The sequence below is a fragment of the Mustela nigripes genome, chromosome X (assembly GCF_022355385.1).
Source record: "Mustela nigripes isolate SB6536 chromosome X, MUSNIG.SB6536, whole genome shotgun sequence".
Classification (NCBI taxonomy): domain Eukaryota; kingdom Metazoa; phylum Chordata; class Mammalia; order Carnivora; family Mustelidae; genus Mustela; species Mustela nigripes.
In genome coordinates, this window is record NC_081575.1 from 30452302 (window position 1) to 30474425 (window position 22124).

At 43.9% G+C, this 22124-nt stretch overlaps 1 protein-coding gene across 4 annotated transcripts in view; it reads right to left on the reverse strand.

Moving 5' to 3' along the window:
- Window positions 1–1198: 1198 nt before the first annotated feature.
- LONRF3 (LON peptidase N-terminal domain and ring finger 3) overlaps window positions 1199–22124 on the reverse strand; it is a 38574-nt gene continuing 17648 nt past the window's right edge. For 2 of the 4 annotated variants that reach the window (XM_059384750.1, XM_059384748.1), the window contains 6 exons: window positions 15447–15561; window positions 13204–13325; window positions 11215–11373; window positions 10400–10562; window positions 9043–9192; window positions 1199–6189 (listed from right to left, as the gene is read on the reverse strand). In XM_059384750.1, coding sequence (XP_059240733.1) covers window positions 6034–6189; window positions 9043–9192; window positions 10400–10562; window positions 11215–11373; window positions 13204–13325; window positions 15447–15561 — 865 coding nt within the window. In that variant the 3' untranslated portion in view covers window positions 1199–6033. Of the gene's footprint in view, window positions 6190–9042; window positions 9193–10399; window positions 10566–11214; window positions 11374–13203; window positions 13326–15446; window positions 15562–22124 lie in introns of all 4 variants that reach the window. The other 2 variants (XM_059384749.1, XM_059384746.1) reach the window with 1 other exon arrangement.

The window sequence follows — 22124 nt, forward strand, 5'->3', positions numbered from 1 at the left end:
AGCCCCTCCCGGGAGCGATGAAATCCTCGCAGGAAGGGAAAGTGGAAGTATCTAGGAGCCTGTGGGTCTAGGGCATTTGTTCTTTCCTTCTCTTGCTCTGATCTAATTTGGACACAGGGAGTTCCTTCCAGGGAGGCATCTTTGGCCGTAGAGAACTCACGGGAGTGGAGCCAGGGTGGATCCCAGAGGAGAGGAAGCAGAAAGTGTTGGCTTTGGCTTTGCCCAAGGCCGGGAGGGCAACTGCAAACCAGACCTTCCTTTGAGATGACCCAGTGCAGTTCTCCAGAGAGAGTTACGCAGGCATTCTGGCCCGGACCGCCTGGGAGGGAAGACTGTGCCTTTGGCCGGGGTCCGCTCCAACTCCTGACCACCAGACAGGGTGGACTGGGCCCGGAAGTCCAACAGAGCCAAGTGTTTCCTCTGGGATCTACTTGGCCAGGAGTTCTCATTTTTCTCAATTACACAAAAGACCCTGTTACACGAAGGTCAAGCCAAGTGGGATTTGCTATCATTTTCACTGTCGCACTCCACTGTATTTTGTTTGCCGGGGGGAAACAGACCCTGCATAAAGTCTTCCGTGGCAGGAGACTTAAAACTGGTACTGAAAAGATGTTGCTGAGTCGCACTTGCCGAACCTAGCTCGGTCAGTATTGCCCACTGTCCCAGTTTTACCAGTTTTCCCATCAAAGGGTTCACGCTTTGGGCCTTAGCTTTAGCCTATCGTGGAGAAACAGTCTGACGCAAATAAAAACACATAACTTGCTTTTCACAAACATTTTATTTTGGCAAAGAAAATGGTAAGTAGTGTATTCTGTTTGAAGCAAACCCAACAGATGAACGGATCTGCAAACAAACTAGGGGTGGGTTATTGGCAAAACACTCAACATAAGTCTTTAAATAACAAGATTTTTTTTAAACAATTTTTGCATTTTTGAAAGACAGTTTATGGCCAGGTTTTCAGAACACATCAGTCACATTAACTAGCTCACGCCGGCCTCACTGTCAGATGCGTGAGAGCTTACTGTTTGAGTGAAAATCTACTTCCTTGAAATATCTTCTGATCAAATGTATTTCAAGCAACAGGAACAAGAACAGAATAGATGGTCCATTAGCTTTCCCTTCTATTCGGCTTCCAACAAAATGATGACTTATTTAGGCAATTCCTGCCCAAAAGTTATGGGTTGAGCTTTGTTAGATATAAAGTGAAACGATAGGAAACATTTTTTAATGCATGAACATCTTTCACAGCAAAAGTCTACATCAATCACATTGTTATTACAACATAGAAGAGTTGAAACAGCATTTTGTATAGATTTGGAAGAAAGAAACCCATAAGGAGAAACCAAGCATATAGAGGTAGTTGAATAACAACAAGGGGGCGGGGAGGAAGCATTATCTTAATTTCCCTTCCAGTTCATTACAGCGGGAAAGTAAAATGGCTGCTGAACAAACAAGCGGGCTAACAAGCACACCCACACATTTGCCACTGTTTGCACGGCCTGCTTGAGATTTTAATCCTGGCAGGACTGAGCGCGGCCTGAAAAGATGGAGCTAGTGTATCTAAGATAAGCCTATGATGCCACATTGGCCTATTTGCGCTCCTTTTATTTTGCTGTTTATTGTTGTTGCTTTGACAATAGAGAAACAGGCGATTTTTAACATGACGCACAAGCTACCGTGTTGCTTTGTAAACTTCTGTTAATCACATTTGCTGCGACAAATTTTTAAACAGCTACAGAGTCGTGAAGCAAAAGCTTTAGAAGGACACCAGGAACGGAGATTACAGGCACTTCTCTCTCAAGGTTAACTTAGCGCATTGAAAAATAACCACTTGTAAGTGAGAACAACTTCATTTCACCTCTGGATGTGTATCACCAGGATTATAAAACAGTTGAACAGTGGGAGCTATCGTTCTAAGAGGAACTGAATGCGTACATTGTACGTGACTCCTTTTCCTTGTCTCCCTCTGCACTCAGAAAGAAGGGAGGGGCACACACTGTAGCCCATGCAGCCGGCCTGCTTTGCAGAACTGCTTTCAATCTTAAATCAAAACCTCACTCCTCAAGCCCCAGATGGGCTGAAAATCTGTCCTTTTCCATTATCTGGGCTGCCTTCCATTTGCATCCTTATATGCCTCTGCTACGATTTTGCCTCGATAAACAGAAACGGATGCAAAGTCAACATGTTGGGAACTCAAGTTCTGAGTCCTTGAATGAAGCTCCCAACCTGGAAATGGAGTTGGCAGGGGAGCACAGTCCCTGATGGATTCTGGTCTATCCACAGCATGCAATCTGTTTGACAGTAAGAGACCTCTGGGTGCTGTGAACCAGCCTCAGGAGCTCCACGGCTCTGACGGCCAGTCACAGGGGATTATCTGAGCCCAGGCCAGCCCCAGAGGCAGAGCTAGAAACGCCATGGGGCTAGATGCAGTCAGCCTTCAGAAAAGGCAAATTCTCAAAATAGTCAGGTCTCTCAGCCCCATTAAGTCAGGGGCAGGTGCCCTTTTCTCCAAGTTGTCTACAGAAAATTAGTTTAACATTTTTCATTTTCTACATTTTGCTGGGTATTAGCTAGCAGCAGTAGTACAGTACAAAGCAGAAAGGCATCGTATCTGCTTGGTACCTAATATATATATATATGCACACATATATACATATATACACACATATATATACACACAGAAAATAATCTAGGTATAATCTAGGTTAAAACGAGAAAATTATCCAAATAAATGGCACAGTCTACCAAGGGGGATGTCTTGTACTTCTGGCCTAGATTTAGCCTTATGTCTTTTCTCTGTACAATCTTCATACCCAAGCTTGGCAGCAAAATCAGTTTATAAGTGGTGAAAATGGTCATGTTCAGCTGACTACCCCATTCAAGTACATCCCAAAGAAAGCCAAGGCTCATCAGCCTTACATCTGGCCTCCAACCACTGCTGACACAAAAGCTTGCTAGAAGACAACTCAAATGTGTTTTTAGGCTATCGAGAGTACAGTGCAATTCTGCCCAGCCAAGATCTATTTGTTGGAGTTAGGTTCTCATTTATCAACATAAAATATTCTATACTGTAGAATTTTACTTAAAAAAAAAAACTTTCCTTTCTACTTAGATTATGATGTATGAGGTAACTGCATTTTACTTAACCCCCAACTGCCATTTGAATCATGAGCCAGTCATACTTACCTTGACTATCTAATAAAATTATGTGTAACAGAAACTGTCCAAAATGTTAAAAATCTGCGAAGTAAGGGGTTCAAAATCAAGCTTGGCTATTAACTGGCTGTGTTATCTGGGCAAAATGTTAAACATTGCAGGGCCCCAGCCTTCTCATCTGTAATGTGGGGATGATAACTGATCTCACAGGGCTGATGTGGAAAAGAAATGATTCCACAAACTTGTGTATGTTCGTGGAATGAACCTGCAAGTACGTGGCTTGGTGGCCGGTACTTACTAGGTTCACAATAAACTTCTGTGGCAGTAGCATAAAGAAATCCCATGAATTAATAAGCACAAAAGTCAGATTGTAAAACTCTTCACTCTGGCATGGCCAAGATTTTTAATACTCTTTGAAGAGCAAATGATGAGCTGGTTATTGAAATGGAGCTAGAACTTAAGACTTCCATTATATCAGAAATTCTAGACCTCCAAAGAGCACTACTTTTTAGTCCTATTGAAATAAGGAAAAATGATCTTGCCCAGAAGTCTCCCTTGTCTCTAACCCTCATTTGTTCCCTAGCCTTTTCATTTTCCCAAACAGACTTGTCTCCAAAAGGAATTAACTGTAAAGCATCAAGTTATAGTCCAAGAATCAGTGGTGCGGATCCCCCCAACTACGTTTCAAGGAGTAGATATGGGTCCTGTGTGTAAAGACAGTGTTTTATGCAAACATGGGCCCCTGATGATATTCTATAACTATGAATAACCTAATCAAAACTATTATTTTTTGAACCTCTCCTAGGCGCTAGACACTCTAAGTGATTTACATAAATACTACCTTATATAACATTCATAACAACTGTATATGTGGCACTGAACACTGCCAATTCCTAGATTAGGACCCTGGGCCCCAGAAAGTGTTAAATCATAAAACAAAACACCAAGGGGAGATGCTTATGACATTTTCTTTGCTGCATTTGCACTAGATGATGGGAAAATATTTCACTAGAGTCCTAATGCTACGACCTCGTGGCTGGGCACCAAGTGGGAGGGGGAGACTTTAATTTCCCGCTCCCTGAGCCCTGCAGAATTTGCCTGGGCAGTAACCACGCCTATACTTCCATTTTTCACTAGCCTGGTCTGGCCGCAAACATCATGCCTGGTAACATAACACTCTGACAATATAGCATCCATTTGGCAAGTGCAGAAAAGATCCTTGAGTTTCTGCTTATGTGAATCTCTGTTCTGTTGCCTTGGATCATCTCATTCTCCCTTCTCTGTTTCTGGACGAAGGTGGTGATGAAAGAAGCCAGAACGGTTCCTTGAGGCACTAAGCCCTCCTCAGAGGGGTGGAGGGACCCCGGCATCACATCGGGTGATAATGCCCACGACAGTGTGAATGGTGGGACTCACTTTTTGCCTGTCCTAATCTCTTCACCCCATTGTCATTGTGACACGCCATCCTCAGGGCATTTTTCAGGTTCTCCCGGCACTAAAGGAATCACACTAGCACTAAGCGGGCTAAACAAGACCTCCCTCTTACCTTCTTACCCATTATCCTTCCGCTGTACCTCTATCTTTGGCCTGTAGTGTTTGGGAGGGAAGGCAGTGCTTAGATAAAATCATGGATTCACTATTTCCTTTAAAGAGTTTTACAAACTGAAAAGATAGTTTTTCTGGGTGTTTTTTTTTTTTTGAGGGTTTCTACCTTTTCTACTGGCTTCATTGCATTTTAATAACAAAGAGCTCTTCTTCATGTGTTTGCACCAGTGCTAGCCAGGTCGTGATCCCCAGAACCCTGAGAAGAGGTGGGGTATGGAGGCTATGATGTGCCAGACTGAAAATCATTCCCTCTGAAGGGTTAAAAATCATCCTGCCTCAGAATCCCACACCTAACTGCACTGGGGAGACATGAGGTTCACTGTAATTAGATTGTTGAGATAAATGCCTACAACAGATTGTTCTGAAAGACACCCCTCAGATTCATCTCTTGGTTGAAAGAAAGTCATTCCTTCAGCCCTACTCCATATAACACAGAGAGAATGGATTATTTTACCTCACCCTGGCTTATTCCATAATGTATGCCAAATCCCTTGTGTATCTTATATTGTTGAACCCAAACTGAAAGCCAAATGGAACCTGCGAAGATCAGTAATCTCTATGTGACCCTGAACTTCCTCTAACCTTCCAATGGGGTAGATCCGGAAATTGTTCGAGAACTGGTTTAAGAATCACAGTTACATGTGATAAAAGCAAAAATGGCACATTTCTAGTACTGTTATTTCCCCCTTGGTACACGGTAAACCACGTTAATAAATAAAGTAACTGGCTTCTTAGTAACATACACTTAAATAGTCACAAACACACATGTAGAAAAAAGGATACTGTAGTGCAAAAAATAAATTATTAAAACGGATAGAACGATGAACCTTATTTTACACAATGCTGTATAAACCCTGAACCATGTGGAATGAGAACTCAAGTCAGTGAAATAACACGACGTTATTAGTATCTGTGTGTCACATTTCAACCACACACTTAACTATGCAAGAAAGAAAATTAAAGCAAAACCACTTTAAACTTTCGGAAAAGTTTATGTCGAAATCAAAGGAATTTTTTTCTTCTGGGCTTTTAAACACCTCTGCTGAGCATGTCGTTGTGCAGCATGTCAAGAAGCATCTTAAGACAGAAAGTTTCAAACAGGTCCCATGCTTTTGGTCTTTCTACACATTTTCTCTCTGTGACCAACAGCAAGGAAATGCCTGTTTGATACTTCCTTCTCTTAAGATGTTATTGCAATTAGATATATTTACAAGATGACTCCCCCAAGGGTGGTGGGGAGGGTGGGCCTTCCTCTTCAGCAATCCACTCTCACTAGTTTTGGTTTCGGGATATAAAGGCCAGGACTCGCCGAATGCCGTTCAGTCTATCCTTTAAGGACCTCATAGCTAGGAATGGGAGCTGAGCTCGGCTTTCCAGTGGGAGAACCGCTAACGTCCACCAGCACCAGGCTGGGCCATTTGGGTTAACCTACAACAGAGAAACACATGGGTTCATCCCATTTTCACAGAAGTGAGCTCAGTCTGCAGGTTTCCCACACCGCACGGTAAATGTCGCAGGACGAACTGCTTCTGTGTACGGCAGACCCTGCTGATCACGCCCAGGTCTACGTCCCCTTATCCGAGCTGGGCGTGTAGCCACCCAGAAAACAAAGGCTGCCTTGAGCCAGGGGAGGCCACAAGACCAGGTTCTGGCTAATGAGATGTAAACAGAAGTTCTATGTGTAACTCCCGGATCATGCGCCGGGAACAGGTCCTGGGCCCGCCACCTTACTCTTTCTCTCCCCCCAGCTCCCGGCCAGAGCGTGAACATGGTGACGACCAGCCTTCTTCTATCAGAAAGACGGGGCAACATTCTGAGGATGGTAGAGATCTGCGATGTAGGACACTGGATCTCTGAATGATCTCATGGAACAGAGCTGCCCCAGCTCTCTATCTGGTTCAAGCCACGGTTATTTTTAGTAGTTGTTAAAGCAAACAAATCAATATCCTAACAGATACCCTATACCTCCCAGCCAGTGTGATTCTGTGAGCTAGAATATCTACCACTCAGTCTGTTCCATTTCAAAGATTCTGTTTAGGTTCTTTGGACTGACACCTACCACCTGTGGGCCTTCAATTCCCATGATCCCTTGGGCTCGACATGTCTCTTAACTCCCTTTATTTCCCTGCTCCTGGCTGAAGGCAATATAGTTCCCACATGCCATGTCACTCTACAAGGCCACAGCTAGCTTCTCCTCTGAAACCAAAGCCTATGATCCACAGCCCCAAAGCACAGCAATCCCACTCTGCAAAATTTCCAGTTAGAAAACACATTCACATTAGAAATGTATTCGGTCCCCAGGTTTCTTTTTTAATAACGACCCTTCCCATCCCACATGAGTCCTTTACCGAAATTCAGTTTGTCAGCAGCGTCTCAGGTACACGTTTTAGACACTGGTGACTTATTTCCTGTGAAGCCTGAAATGAGCTCTCGACTCGCAACTTCCAGAAGATGGGTTTAGGACTATACAGAACCCCACTCTGGTCAGACCACCTACATATTTGCCTCCAAATTGGTTCACCTGATTCTCCCCAAACCTTGCTGCCTTCTTGGCTTCTCTGTGCCTGTAGCTTCTGAATTCTTCTTTGCCCCTCACTGTGAGCTGTAACAGGCTCTCCCTCCTATTATTAGTTCTGGATATGAAATTGACATATTCTAAACTATCTTTCCCAGGGCCATTAACAAAGACATTTAAGGTGATGTTAATACTTGCAGCTATTTCTGAGATTTCTGAGAAATCTCCTCCCAAAGCTTAGAAAATTCTTATTAATGGGACCTCTGGGGCTGCAACACTGACTAGATCAAACTGGATGATTTTTTAAATTATTATTATAATTTTTTTGCTGCTGCCAAAGCAATATGATAATGGTTCTAATAAGAAAGGAAATGAGCCCAAGATTTCAGCTTTCTGTGTCATCGAGCCCTTATGAATCACTCTCTGGCATCTGTGTTTTTTCTTGAGGAATATGCTGTGTCATTGCTGATTGCTACCTTCTGCCTGACTGAGGAAGAATGCTTTCCAAAAGGTGAAGGGGAACGTTACACTTGATCATGAGCTTGCTCATAGCTCTGACGTAGTTCTGAGTCACAGTGGCCCAGAGCCAGGAGCTGGGTCACTGGGAAGCACTGACTGGACTTTCTCCCTTCAACATTCATGCCTTTGCATGGGGGGGTAGGTAGGAAAGAGGCACGTTTGTGGTCTGGAGAAAGTGAGACATTTCAGTCCATTAGGGAACAGACCGGTGTTTTACAGCCCCAGATGCAAGAAGAAGAGGGGACTTGGAAGACCTCCTCTCCCACCTCCCTCATTTCAGAGCTGGGAGAAAGGTTGAGAGAGGAGAAGGGACTTATCCAAGGTCACACAGCTAGAGTGGTAAGGACCAGTCTCTTGGCAGGGAAATCAGAACATACATATTCCAACTCACTACTGTGACAGAGTGAAAGCAAACAATCAAGGAAGTCATGGAAGTGACGATGTAGGGAGCCAGCTCAGAATGTGGGAGAGGTGATCATGGGCAAATATTTAACTAGCTTATCTCCAACCTGGTCTTAGAGAGAGAGTATTGTCTGATTTATACCAGGCAAACAAAGCTTAGAGAAACTTAACTATCTCCAATTTCCTGAAAAGCTTCTGATCTGCAGCTTGATCTCTCAAGTGGACCTGTCTCCCCAGGAAACAGACTAATCCAGTAGAACCTAATGAACTGCTTTCTAGTATAATTCAGCCAAGGGTAGATTTAAAGATTGGGTCTGTTTGCTCAGGACCTGCTCACCCCTGATGAGAACAATGACAAGGGTCTAGACATACGAGGCTAAGGAGAGAGGGACCCAGGTGTGAGAAGATTCTGGGGTTTGCAGTTCGAATCCTGTAAGTTAGCTGGTCCCAACTCCCTGCTCCTACAGCAATGGGGAAGAGAGTTATGGGACTCCCCAGAACTGGAAACCTTTGGTCTCAGCTCCCAGGATACCCTTCTCTTAAGCCTGGCCTTTGCGTGAATCTTGTCACTCCCACATATTACTGTGGTGTGACTCTGGACCCTCACTCAAAGTTCTTCTGTTGATGGTGTTTGTGTTCTCAAACTCTCACCTGACTTATTTCTCAAAACCTGTCTTGGATCCAAGTTCCTACTGCTTTACTTTACTGCTCCAATTCTGACTCAGGATCCATCTTCCTCTCTGTTCCTGGTCTGCCAAATGGCAACCGTGCACCCACCTGATCCCAAGCCCTAGGCTCTCTCATCCAGTGGGGGCAGTCCATTACAAAAAGACATATTCATGTACCTGGGGATCAGCATCTTTCTCTGGCATGGGACCAAAGTGACTGATTATCCGATTCTTCAGAGATGATTTGAGCGAATGAAACCACGATGACGCTTGCTCATAGACACAATTATGCAATCCCATGAGCTCAGCATAATCGTCTCCTTGAACCTGAAAGTACCAAAGTGGAAATGAAGCACTCTGTACCTTCTCCACCACTCCCAAGGCTGCTGCTGACACAGACTCCCTTGGGCATCCAGCCTGCCCCCCTAGGAAGGCTTGCCCACCCGGCCTTCTCCAGTGTGGTATGTGAACGTCTCCTCTGCCAGAGGATGGGCTGTGCATAACTTGTTGAGGGGCAGGAGGAAGGATAAAGTCTCCTCTGGGTAAATTAGCTGAAACAGCAAGACAGGTAGGAAACCAGAGGGGCGCACTGGCTTGAGTGGAGGCATGCTGTCCAACTAGCTTACGCTGCTTTATGCCTCTCTCCTTTTCATGTTTTATATCTGGTTTCCCATTGCGCACTGGCAAAAGAGACCTGAGTATGTCTGTGTCTCACTGTGTAACTCTATTTTGCATGTCAAATACATTCATTCACCAATCAAACATTTACTAATCTTGTACCATGTAGTGAATGTAAACATAAATGAACGTGGAATTATTTACCTTTTCTTCTACCCATTAGTCCAGAACACCAAAGATTAACTGGACATGTTATTTTTCTGCTTTATGGTACGATGGGTTTTAGGGAAGAACTGTTAAGCAGGCTGCATGTTTAAAATTACAAATGTACGGGGGCACCTGAGTAGCTCAGTGGGTTAAGCATCTGCTTCGGTTCAGGTCATGATCCCAGCCACCAGGGATCAGGCCCCATTATCAGGCTCCCTGAGCCTGCTTCTCCCTTTCCCTCAGTCTGCCATTCCCCTGCTTGAGCTGTCAAATAAATAAATAAAATATTTTTAAAAAATACAAACATACATGTGAATCTATAATTATCTCAAAAAGACAAAGTTGGAAAATATAAATAAATTGATACATAAAATGCACAAGTGTAGCTATTGCTCCTTATCTACCCCTTGACATCTGTGGCAGAGACCTGACTCCTAGGCTGAACGGGCCTCTGCGTGGTTGGTCTGGCTTGCCATTTCTCACACATGAATAGGACTCAGCAGCTAGGCAGAGAAAGCCAGGACATGGAGCGCTCCTGGTGCCATTCTACAGCCAAACAGCAATCCAGCAGCATTCAGTGTCACCATAACAATTTGGTGAGAAATCCCAAGACCCCCAACAGCGCTGAGAAATTCTTTTGCAAACATCTTTGTGGGCCAAGCTACAGGGATAGCCTGGCCTTGGGATTCATGGCACTGGCCGCCCTCACCTTTTGGTCTTCAATGTATTCAATGTCAGCTGTATTGTAGCCATCTCGGTGGCCCTGATGGAGGACCCGGAAGCGCCTCTTGCCTATGCTGTCCACCACTGAGCGGCCATCAGCAAAGAACTGCACATTTCTGATCTCCAGGATGCAGCCGTATTCCGCGAACCTGCTTAATAGGGTATGAGTACAGACGTAAATCCTTGAGTCATTTCTGTGCCCTGGCCCTGAACCATTTCTGTAATCCCAGGCTGTGCCTCGAGGGACTTCTGCCTATTTGCCTGTGCTGGGGTCCACGGCGGCAACTACACAACAGGCAGAGTCTGTGCAAAGAAAAATGTTTATGCGATAACCTAACTGCTCTCGTGTATGGAGCATACACTGTGTATTAGGTACTGTGCTCAGTGTTTTATGCGCATTAACTCGCCAACCCTCCCGACAAGCCCAGTGAGGTAGGCACTATTGTGCCCACTCTGCAGATAAGGACACTGAGTCACAGAAATAACTCGTCCAAAGTCAAACTTGCTCAGGCTGGAGCCAGAATGTAAAGCCAGGCAGTGTGACTCCCAGGTCCACAGTCTTCCAGTGAAACAAACTGTAGAGTAAATGCCACTCGTTTAACAGATTAATCCTGGGGTTCCTTTATATAGGCAGCCTATTACATGGTAGGCTAGGGGCCAGGGAGACCATGGTCTCTATGAACACTCACGGTCACGGACTGACTAAATCTCGGGAGCTCCCGTCTTCTGGGAGCGCCCCAAAGTCAACCCAAATCCCTCTCCAGCCAAGCCTCCCTTCACCCTCCATAGTTCTCCACTTACCCTTTGACGGGATCTCCAAGGCACATGCCGAACTGCCTTGTGCCTGTCTCAATGCATCTACGAATCATCAGGCGGTAACAAGGCTCGAAGATGTGCAGGGGACAAGGAACGGTGGGATAGGCCATAGTACACACGAAAATAGGCACGTTCTTATTTAAGCTGTCAGGAAGAGCAAATGATGTGGATGTCTCAAAGCAATGGAGCAGAACACAGAAAAGTTGATCAAACGTCCCCTTGTGGTTCCCAAGGAGACCTCAAATTTCGATGGCTGATTAAAAAAAAAAATCCTGAGATGCCACGGACACTACGGGCTGAGTCCCGTTACCTGGTGCAGAGGTTAGCCTAAGCACTGAGAAATTGAAACCGATATTCTATACGTTCTAATTTGCCTAAAGACGTCCTCTAGTACCTTCACATGGTGGGTGATAGCTATTCCTCAATCTTTTTTTTTTTTTTTTTTTTTAATGCTCTCTACTCAAAACAATCTCTTCAGATGTCGTGCTGGTGGTAAAAGTGGACCCAGCCCTCCAGGGGGATGGTGGGAAAATCTCTGCAAGGTCTCCATCAGCATCTCAAATTTACAAAGCCCCCAGGAGACCTGCTGGGCAGACCCAGCCAGAAGGACGAGGGAGTAGCAGAGAGGTAAGGTGCTAGTCTAGTGATGCTCAAAAGCTCCTGTGCATCAGTCACCAGGGGGCCCTCGGTCCAGACAGTGGGCTGCAGGACCCCTGAGATACTGGTATATTAGCTCTGGAGTTAGGACCCAGGAGTCTGCCCTTCAACAAGTGCCCATGAAGAAGCAGACGCACAGCCTGATGGGAAACCACCAACCGGCCCAGCGCCTCCTCCATCACCGTTCTCTTCTTCGTCTGGTAAATCCAGTACTGGAACTTATCAATAGCTATAAGACCATCTGCCCACATCCCCGCAGTATTAAGTTTAGGACTTCTTTAAATAGATATCCCTCTAGTATACCCCAGTGTTTATTCATAAGACACTAAGTGATATTGGAGATAAGGGCTCAGAGAAACTCAAGGCAAATTTAAGAATCAGAAATAAAGATGCCCTGAGTAGATCTACTCTAAGTCAAGGAGAAAAACAAGGATTTAATTTCTAGCTTCTCAGGAGAACATATCATCCGAAGTGAGAGGCTCGCTCAAACGAAGCTGTGGCAGTTCAGAGGTGTTCTCTGTAAGGGGGGCACCTTTTGCCACCAGGCACCTGGCCCCCAGAATGCTGTGAGGATTCCAGTGGGGATGGGAAGGCGGGAGGCAGCAGTAGAAGAGGCAGAAGGGAGAGACTGCCTCCCGCTTTTTCCCAGTGGGCTGCTCTTCCAGCGGAGGAGCCCTCCTTCCTTGCCTCCTTACCCTGCCTCCCCCATGGGCCAGGCAGAGGAAGCACCGAACAAGCAGCAGTCTCACTATTACCATTACCATTAATTAAGTACTTACTGTGCACTAGCTCATTTAATCTTCGCAAGTCCGTGGGGTAAGAACGGATTATTCCCAAGCTACAGATGAGGAAACTGAGGTCCAGAGAGGTCAAGGGACTTGCCTGAGGTCCTGAAGTGTACTCGCTTTGTGGCAGAATTGGGTCACAAACCCAGGTCTGGTTGGCACCAAAGTTCTTAACCTCACAGAACCTGCTTAAGTATTTGCAGTCTTTTGTACACTCCATGAGTTCCCCTGATTAGCTACTCCAAATTTACTCCTACCTCCTACCAGCAACACCCAGGCACAAGTGCCAAGATGTGACCTGGTCAATGGTCTGTGGTGCGTGGGTAAGCGCTGAGCAACTGGCTTCTGGGGGAAGCTCTGGCTTACAGCATTTGCCAATTTCTATAGTGTAGATACTCTCACCAAGGCCAATGTCAAGCTACCAAAATGATATCATCAAGTGAAAAGTTAGGAAGAAATGTGCACATTCAGTTCTATGAGCCTCTGTGGGTCAAACTGAAAAAGAAAAAAGAGAAAACGTGCATATACATACTTAGAAAGTTCTTCCATTTCTTCTTCATAAAGCCTCCTTCGTTCCTTGAGTTCTTCTGGAAGGAATTTAGCTATTAGCTCTTCCATTATGACATTTTTGCTGTATTTTCTGGATGCCAAGCACTAAAGGGGGAACAGGGCAATGAAATACTAATCAGTCTTCAGAAAAACACAAAGCACGCCTGCTTTTGTCAGTAGGATAGTCGAATGACCCACATATTGGAGTAATTTGGACCCATGTATTAGCAGGTGATAAATCATACTGCATATATTCTCTGGATATTACATGTGACTAATTACCTTTATAATTAGGCAAAAATATTTTAACAAGGGAAAAAGACCTGTGTTGAAGTTCTAAAAATCTCATAGCTTCCCTAAAATGCTCAAATTGAGATTATGTGCTTGTGAAAAAGGTGGGAGGGCAAATCTTTCCCTTTCCTTTTCTGGTTACTGCATTTACAAGCTCATGAAAATGGTCTCCATCTGGGATATACTGAAAGTCTGGTCAAAATGTTTGGGGCATGAAAAAGCCATTTTCAAACACTGATCTTTTCCTGACCTGTCCCATACCCACGGCACCCCACCCCAATGCTCGGCTTCTGGATACTGTCAGTCTAAATATTCCCCCCGCCCAGCTTTAGCTAAAAACAAAACAACAACTAAATACTGGTGATTTTTTTAATCTGTTTTTTAGATATATCATCTAGGTTATCACTGAAATTATGTTATAAACCATGATTTCAGAGCCAAACTCAGGTCCATTGGTCACTACTATCCTCGCAAACACCCCTACTCCATACATATCCAGGGATCCGTAAGCAATGGGAATTTAACTGTGTGAACCAGACAATGAGAGTTAAAACATCTGCGAATTGCTTGCTACGGACACTACCCATAGAGACCCAGCAGGGGGAGCTCCTGGGTATAAAATTGCTTGTTGGAGACCCTTTTTCCATTCCCAGTATGGGCTCTGTGTGTCTATTCTGCAGTGAACGTGATTGGCATAAAATATTTATCGCTCTTGGACACAGTGTAAGTGCGCCCCTGTGCCAATACACAGAGACAGACAAGAATATTTTCTAGCCCCTGAGTCTGGGACCCCGCAGCATCTGCTCTTAGGATGCCTTCCCAGCCCCTGCTACCGCCTAATGGCGGATCAGCTGCTTTGCCCAGTCCCAGTCTTTGGGGAAAAGCAATGACTCAGGAGGTTGCTAATCCAGACTCCACCGCTGATGCTAAAACAGAAACCCAGGAAAGGCACATACTGAGATGTTAACAGCGGTTTTCTCCGGGTGCTCAGCAAGAGCAGGTTCTTCTTTCTGTTTACATGAATGTTGTAGTGTTACCACAACACACGTGTATTGTTATGTATAAGGACCATGGGCTCCTCACCCACCATCAGGCCAGCACACACCCAGGATTATCCTGGTTGATTATTTCACTCCATTCCCTTTGTTCAAACGTTTGGGTGTTGGAAAAGCTCAGCAGGTGACTTTTCTGGACCTACATTCACCTAGAGACAGCCTGGCATTTCTGCCCTCTCCTTGGGGACAACAAGGGTCAAGGAACTTTAAGACTGACTATAATGTGTCGTGCACAAGTCCCCAGGGGAGGGAAAACAAGATGGGCTCCCAGGTGTTCCTGTGCTACAGGAAAGTCCTCCAGTCCACCTGAAAAACAATGGTGGCTGCCTGTGTGGTTCCTTTTGGAGGACCTGGAAGCTGCAGAGCTTTTCAAGTGGCCAAATATCTGCTAGTAAGTACAGCAGCTCACGGGGTGGGGGTGGGGAGCATGGAACAAGGACTACACTGAAGGTCTGTGAGGTTTTTCTGGGGACCTGGGAGTGATACCTTCAAACCACAGAATAAACAAGGATGATGAGAAGACATCAGCACTCATCTCGTCCAAGCCCAGAGAGGACAGAGGATTCACCTAAGATTGCAATGAATCAGGTGCCATGATAGGCTTAGCACCAGGATCCCTGTTTGTCCTCAATTTAATCCTTTTGGTTCCATCACAAATTAGTTTCACTATTTACAGTTCATAAAAACCTAGATGTTGCCCCATTTTCCTGAAGGACTTTGTGAAGAGAGGAGGGGTAGCTCTAAGACAGGAAAAATAGATAGATGGCCTGAGGGAGTATTTTTCCCTAGCACAGTGCACTGGCTTGGGATCCAACAGGACACCATTTTGGTATCCAGTTCCAAATAAGCTAACACAATCAAGACAGAAAGAATGTCTTACCTGTGCAAGACCATCTTTGCACAGTGGACACTTTGCATTGTGATCTAGGCATCTTTCAAGGCATTTTAAACAAAATGTATGTCCACAAGGTGTTGTGACTGGCTCATAGAATAATCTGAAATTTAGGAATCAAAATGGAAGAAACATGCAATAAGATGAAAAATAAAAGACAGAGCTAGTCAATGTTAAGGTTTTACAGTACTGGAAAATTCTATGTAAGGGGGGGGGGTGTCTTTCCTTTTTAAAATAATTCCCTGCTGTTTCTGCACTTCAGAAAAGCATTTGCTTTTTTATTCCTGAGCTGGATTTTTTAAAAAATGCATTTATCAACATTTATGACATAGCTAGATCATTTTGTAACATCAGTTCTAGTCAGTCTCTTCTGACTGGCATCTAAAATGTTTTTCCCTGTCAGATCCCAGAAAAATAGAGATTAATGCCCAGAGTGTCTGAATAGATTCTGTTCTAAAATATTTAGCAAACCTGTTCACCTAAAGATATGTAAACACACACACAGATAAACACACACACTCTGTCTCACACATTTACTCATTTAAGTACTTAATATCATATGTACAGTGCAAAAAGACTTGGCTTGTTTGCTAACCTTGACTCCATTTTTCACCTAAGCAATGTTTACTGCCTGAAGGATCTCAATATTGCACCTGTAACAAATAGATGACTACCTTTTGTATGAATGGATCATTTTCTTAGAAGCAGTAGAGTAATACTGTCAATGTGTTTATTGATACACACACACACACACACACACACACACACATGCATATGCAGATCTGTCTCCATATACTTCAATTAGATCCCACTTTAATTGCTTTGCAGGAGCTGGATATTTTCAAAGCAGTCTGGGGAATCTTTTAAAAAAGCTGTTCTATACATTCAGAGATTCATGGATTTACTTTGCTTAAAAAGAAAGGCTCACCTGCATCAGGACCACTGGGTGGGGGCAGCTGAAGATGGTGGTTCAGAAGTGGGACCCGCGCTCACCAAAGGACAGACAGAAGGGAAAGACAGATGCCTGACCAGCCTCTTTTGACCTCACAGGAGTGTTCAGTTGAGAGGAAGAGGCAGCCAGCTGCACAGCCCCCTCGTGTGGCCAGGAGGTGCAACAACAGCCTGGCGCACAGAGCCAGGCTGAGCAGAAGGATCAAAATGTCAGAGAGGAAGAGTACCCAGAAAAAAACTGAACCCCCCCAACCAGAATGAAAGTGAGGTCCAGAGGGGAGGAAGTCGCTTCTAGTTGGCAGATCAAAGTCTATCCAATGTCCACCTTCCAGTGGCGTGCTCCCTCTGTTCAAACAATGATTCTCGACCACTGCTGTTTGTGAGAATCACCTGGGGAGCTTTTCCTTTAAACAGCTTTACTGATGTGTAATTGACATGCATGAGCTGCACATACTCCAAGTTTACAGGTTAGTAAGTTTTAAACTATGTGCACACCTATGAAACCATTTCCACGATCCAGGTCATGAACATATCTGTCACCCCCAAATACTGCCTCATGTTCCTTTGTAAATCCTACCTCCTGCTCCCCTCTCCCAGCCTCCACCACCATCTGGGGAACTTTTAAACACCATACAGTTGCCAGGGACCACGCTTGCAGAGATTCAGATCCGTTGGTCCAGGGTAAGGGCCAGGCATCAGGATTTTTTTTTTTTTTAAAGCTCCTGGGTGGTTTTAATTAAAGTGCAGCCAGGATTGAAAATCACTGGATTCCACAATCTTACTAATCTCTGCACAGATGAATCCTGTACTGGTCTCCAAACTGAATTATCAGAGCCACCTGTAGAGCTTCAAAAACAGACACCGTGAAGCTCTACTGGGTCAAGTGTGCGATTTAGCAGGTCAAAGGGAGGGACAGAGATTTGATATTTTTAACAAGCCAGTGAAAGACTAGCAGCTGCTGGCACATTCCCCTCTTTCTTGATTAAAAAAATTCTAGTGGAATTTGAGGGAAAAGCATCTCGTGGGAAAGAAATGAATAGTTTCTTAAGAGAAATCAGTTTAAATTTAACAAGCTATCCACGAAACGGATTCTCACTTACTCATTTAGCAAACGTGCTCTGCGTGCTGACGCAGAACTAGGTTCTGGCAGTATGACAAGTATAAGAAGGCATCTGACTTCTAGGAGACGAGAGGACACACACTGAACAGGTCATTGAAAAAGTGAATTTAATAAGTCTGTACCAGTACAAATAATAATTTTTAAAGTGTTGAAATTAGAAAAAAAAAATAAACAATCACATGAAGGTCTGGAGTAGGAGAGAGACTTTTGATAGGTTCACTTTTCTACATTTTGAATGTTATATTCCTGTTTTAGAAAGCAGCTCATTTGTTTAACAGAATTAATATATTTTTGTTATTAAATTGGCCAAAACGTAAGATTAATTTTCAAAAAACACTATGATGGCGGTCCTAACCAGTGTACTAAGGAAGAAGGAAAAAAAAGTATGAGGATTAGAATGGAAAACACCAAATCTGTCATTATTCACACATGGTGTGATGGTGACCTGGTCAAACCTAAAAGAATCCACAGAGGGTACTGGGTGGCTCAGTCAGCTGAGTGTCCAACTCTTGGTTTCAGCTCAGGCAGTGATCTCAGGGTCATGGAATTGAGCCTCCTGTCAGGCTCTGCGCTCAGCAGGAAGTCTGCTTAAAGAATGACTCCCCCTTTCCCTCTGCCCTCCCTGGCTCCTTTCTCTAAAACACATACATTTTTTTTAAAAACATTTAAAAATCTACAGACTGATTATTAGAATTTGTAAGAATTGATAGTATTAACAAGGATGTTAATAAATATACATACACACACAACTGTATTCTATACACCAGCAAAAAACATAAGAAAACCCATTTTTAAAAAGGCAACATTTACAGTCACATTTAGAAATCAAGTGTCCAGGAAGAAATCCAACAAAAGCTGTACAAGACCTATGATGGAAAGAGCTATAAATACCTCATTGAAAGGAAGTAAAGAAGACCCAATTAATCCCGATAAAAATCCCAATGGCTTATTTCAGATGTTTGTTTTGACTTGACAAGTTGATTTCTAAATGGTATAAGGCAAGGCAAAGGGTCAAGAGGACCGAAGACACTTCTAAGGGCAGCACTGTGGGAGGACTGGCTCTACCAGACATCAGACCTTATTATAAAGCTGTAGTGATTAAAACAGTATAGGGCTAGCACAAGGACAAATCCGTAAATAGACTAGAAAGCCCAGAAATAGACCCAGACCCAGATTCTTCATTTATGACAACTGTGGCACTTCAAAGCAGAGGGGGGATTTTCAGTACATGAGTAGCATTCTCAATAAATGCTATTTGGGATAGCGGGCTGTCTGTATGGGGAAATGAAGTTGGGCTGTTCTCACACCATACACAAAAATCACTTTCATGTGGGCTGGAAAGGTAAATGTGAAACAGTGAAGCTTTTAGAAGACATAACAGAATATCTTGATGATCTCAAGGTAAAAGAAAAAAAGATTTCTTGGGCAAAACACGCACAAGGAAAAAAAAGCCACTAACTATAAATGAAAAGATTGATAAATTTCATTGCATTAAAACAAAGAACTTGTAAGTTCTTTAAAGGATGCCATGAAGAGAGCAAAAAGGCAAGCCACAAGTGGGGGAAGGTATTTTTAGCACACATGACTAACGGGGGCTTGTGTCCACAACATACATAAAGCTCCTAGAAGTCGGTAAGAAAAAGAGAGATAACCCAATCAAGATGGAAAAAGATTTGTATGTACCAGCATACATAGAAACTTCTCATAGCAATGTTGTCCATAACAGCTCCAAACTAGAAACAACCCAAATATCCTTCTGAAATAGAACAGAGAAAGAAACTGTGGTAGATTCATACAATGGGCCACTATACATGAATGAAAATGAACAAACATCACCAGTACGCAGTAACGTGAATAAACCTAATACTGTGGAAAAGAAGCCAGAACAAAAAGAAATATGTTCTGGATAGTTCGATTTATATGAAGTGTTTTAGAAATAGGTAGAACTAAATTATACCATTTAGAGATGCATACATGGGTAGGCCCGGTAAAACTGTTTTTAAAAAAGAAGAGAGAAAAATCAAGAAAGACAGTGGCTTCAGTGGGCAAGGGGCAAGGAGATGTGATCCAGAAGTGGCCCACAAGGAGGCTTGTGGGGGTCCTGGCCACGTTTTATTTCTTGAACTGAGAAGGACTGTACGAGTATCCTCCCTACAGAATTTTGTTAAGAGAGTACAATTTTAATTTTATGTACTTTCCACCATGTGTGTTTCACAATTTAGAATGTTCCTCACAAGTGTGATTTGCAGGCGGATTTGGAAACCATTGCCATGAGCTCCTGCAGCAGCCAAATCCAGAAAGTCCCACTTTCCCAGTAATTTGAGTCCTATGAATCTGAAAATTTGTTACACACCTTAGTCAATGACACTAATGATGATGACGATTGAGGAATCTGTACCTGCTGAACTGTTTTTTCCTGAGAACTTCAAAATTGGCCTTTTGTAAAACAGCAGTGGCATCACTGGCTAATTCACTGCAGTAAATACTGACATTTAATGAGCAGATGAACGAAACAGACCCAAAAGGAAACAGCAACTCTCAGCAAGAACTGTGATTAAAATGCCCCCCGAGCTGAGTGGTCGCAGACGGGAAGGCTGCCAACAGACACTGCATAGTGACAAAATAGTGACTGTTTTGAAATAATTCAAAGTTCAGATGCTCAGAAGATATCACCTTTTAAGACTCAAGTCGCTTCTATATTCGGGGCTATGCTGCTCCTCTCCAAAGAATGATGGAGTAAAGTGACAAGAGACAAAGGGAGTATATTTCTCTTGCGGTTCTTGGTGTGTGTAATACTGTTTTTCAAATAAATTAACTTCATGTATTACTACTGAGGAAATTAAGACTCAGGTTAAGGGACTTGCCCAAGGTCACACAGCTAGCTAGGAGGTAGCAGGGCTTGGGGTGTGAAGTCACACCTTGTTCCCCAGCTCATCTTCCTTCTCCACTATATGACACAGCAGCGACAGCGTGCACACCTATATCTAGAACAGACATCATCCATCTGTGTGTAGACATACCGACAACACAGTTCTCTCTCTCCCCATTCCAGAGAGAGAAAGAGAGAGAGAGAGAGAACTCTGTATATAGAGATAGAGCTAGATATAGGTATATACTTGAAGTCCTCTCCATTTTATTTACCACTAGGTAATGATTGCAGGAAACACTTGAGGGAGACATTTATAAATCAGAGTAGAGTCAGATTTTCTCACAAGAAAGCATTTTACATTGTCACAGTGGTGGAGTAAACAATAGTAATAATAAATGCTTTCAGTTACATGTCAGCCCAGATAAAATGGTTGGCCTGTCTAGAAATAGCTATCTTTTCCCACCAGTTACATCCTTGTATTGTGTTCTTTTGCTGCTATCAAAGGAGAGCGAAGAGGGAATGAGAAGGAGGGGGGTGGAGAAAGAGAAAAAAAAAGAGAGAGGGAAGGAAGGAAAGAGATGGTGGGGCCGACTCCTTAACACCCAGCTATTTGAGTAGCTAAAACTAGGTTAAATACAAAGTTTTCATTTCAGTTGACAAAGAGGTCACTGGGCCATTAGGTAACTGGTTCAAATATCAAGCATTCTTGTTCCACATCTCGAAATATCCTTGTCACCCCAAAGGCGATGTTCCACAACAGCCCCAGAGGGGGGCCCCACTGGCAAGAGATTCCAGCTGGCTAAATCTCAAGGGGTTTCCAGTCACGAAAGACTGGGGGGCAGAGTTCTGAGGGGTTAGAATTAGGAAACAACTTCCCTCAACAGAGCTCTCCCAATTCAGCCAGGGGGACTTGGGAGACAGGGAAGTGTCTCATTACGACACGCTCCAATTCTTATCCCATTCACTTTTTCCACCCTTTTCCCTGCAAGATGTACAAGAGGCTCCTGGGTTTTCCTCTAGAGTCGGATGAACTTCGCACTCCAACTTGTCTTCTACTAACGCAGTGCCACAGGACTGGATTTCATTCTAGAGACTTGCAGAGGAGGTACAAATGTCTAGTTTCATGACCCAGTAGATGGTTTGAAAATATCTCAACCCTCAGACACCCTCTCCCCCAAAGACATATGAGGGTCATAATAGAACCGGACAATAATCCTAATGACAATAAAAAGGAAAAAAAATCACTAGAGGTGGAAACAAGGAACTTTGACAAGACTGTATTCAAACAAAGCATGCACAAGAAACAGCTTCTGTCAACATCTGATTTCTGCCTTACAGATAAACCCTGTTGGGAGGGTGTTTCTGACCCAGGACTATAGTTTTTTTTTAAGGTTTTATTTATTTATTTGAGAGAGAAGGAAAGAACACAAGTGGGGGGAAGGGCAGAGGGAGAGAGAGAGAGGCAGACTCCCCGTTGAGTGAGGAGCCTACATGGGGCTCGATCCCAGGACCCTGGGATCATGACCTGAGCTGAAGGCAGATGTTTAACTGACTGAGCCACCCAGGTGTCCCAAGGGCTACAGTTAAGAGCCTTGCGGCCAGAAAAGCTCTCTGGACTTGGTGGGTTCCTCTGCACTCTGAAGCAGCTGGGGTCCCCTTAAAAGTTACCAGCCTATATACTACAGCTACCCAAAACAAAGATGGGCTTTTGTTTTGAAGTCTCATT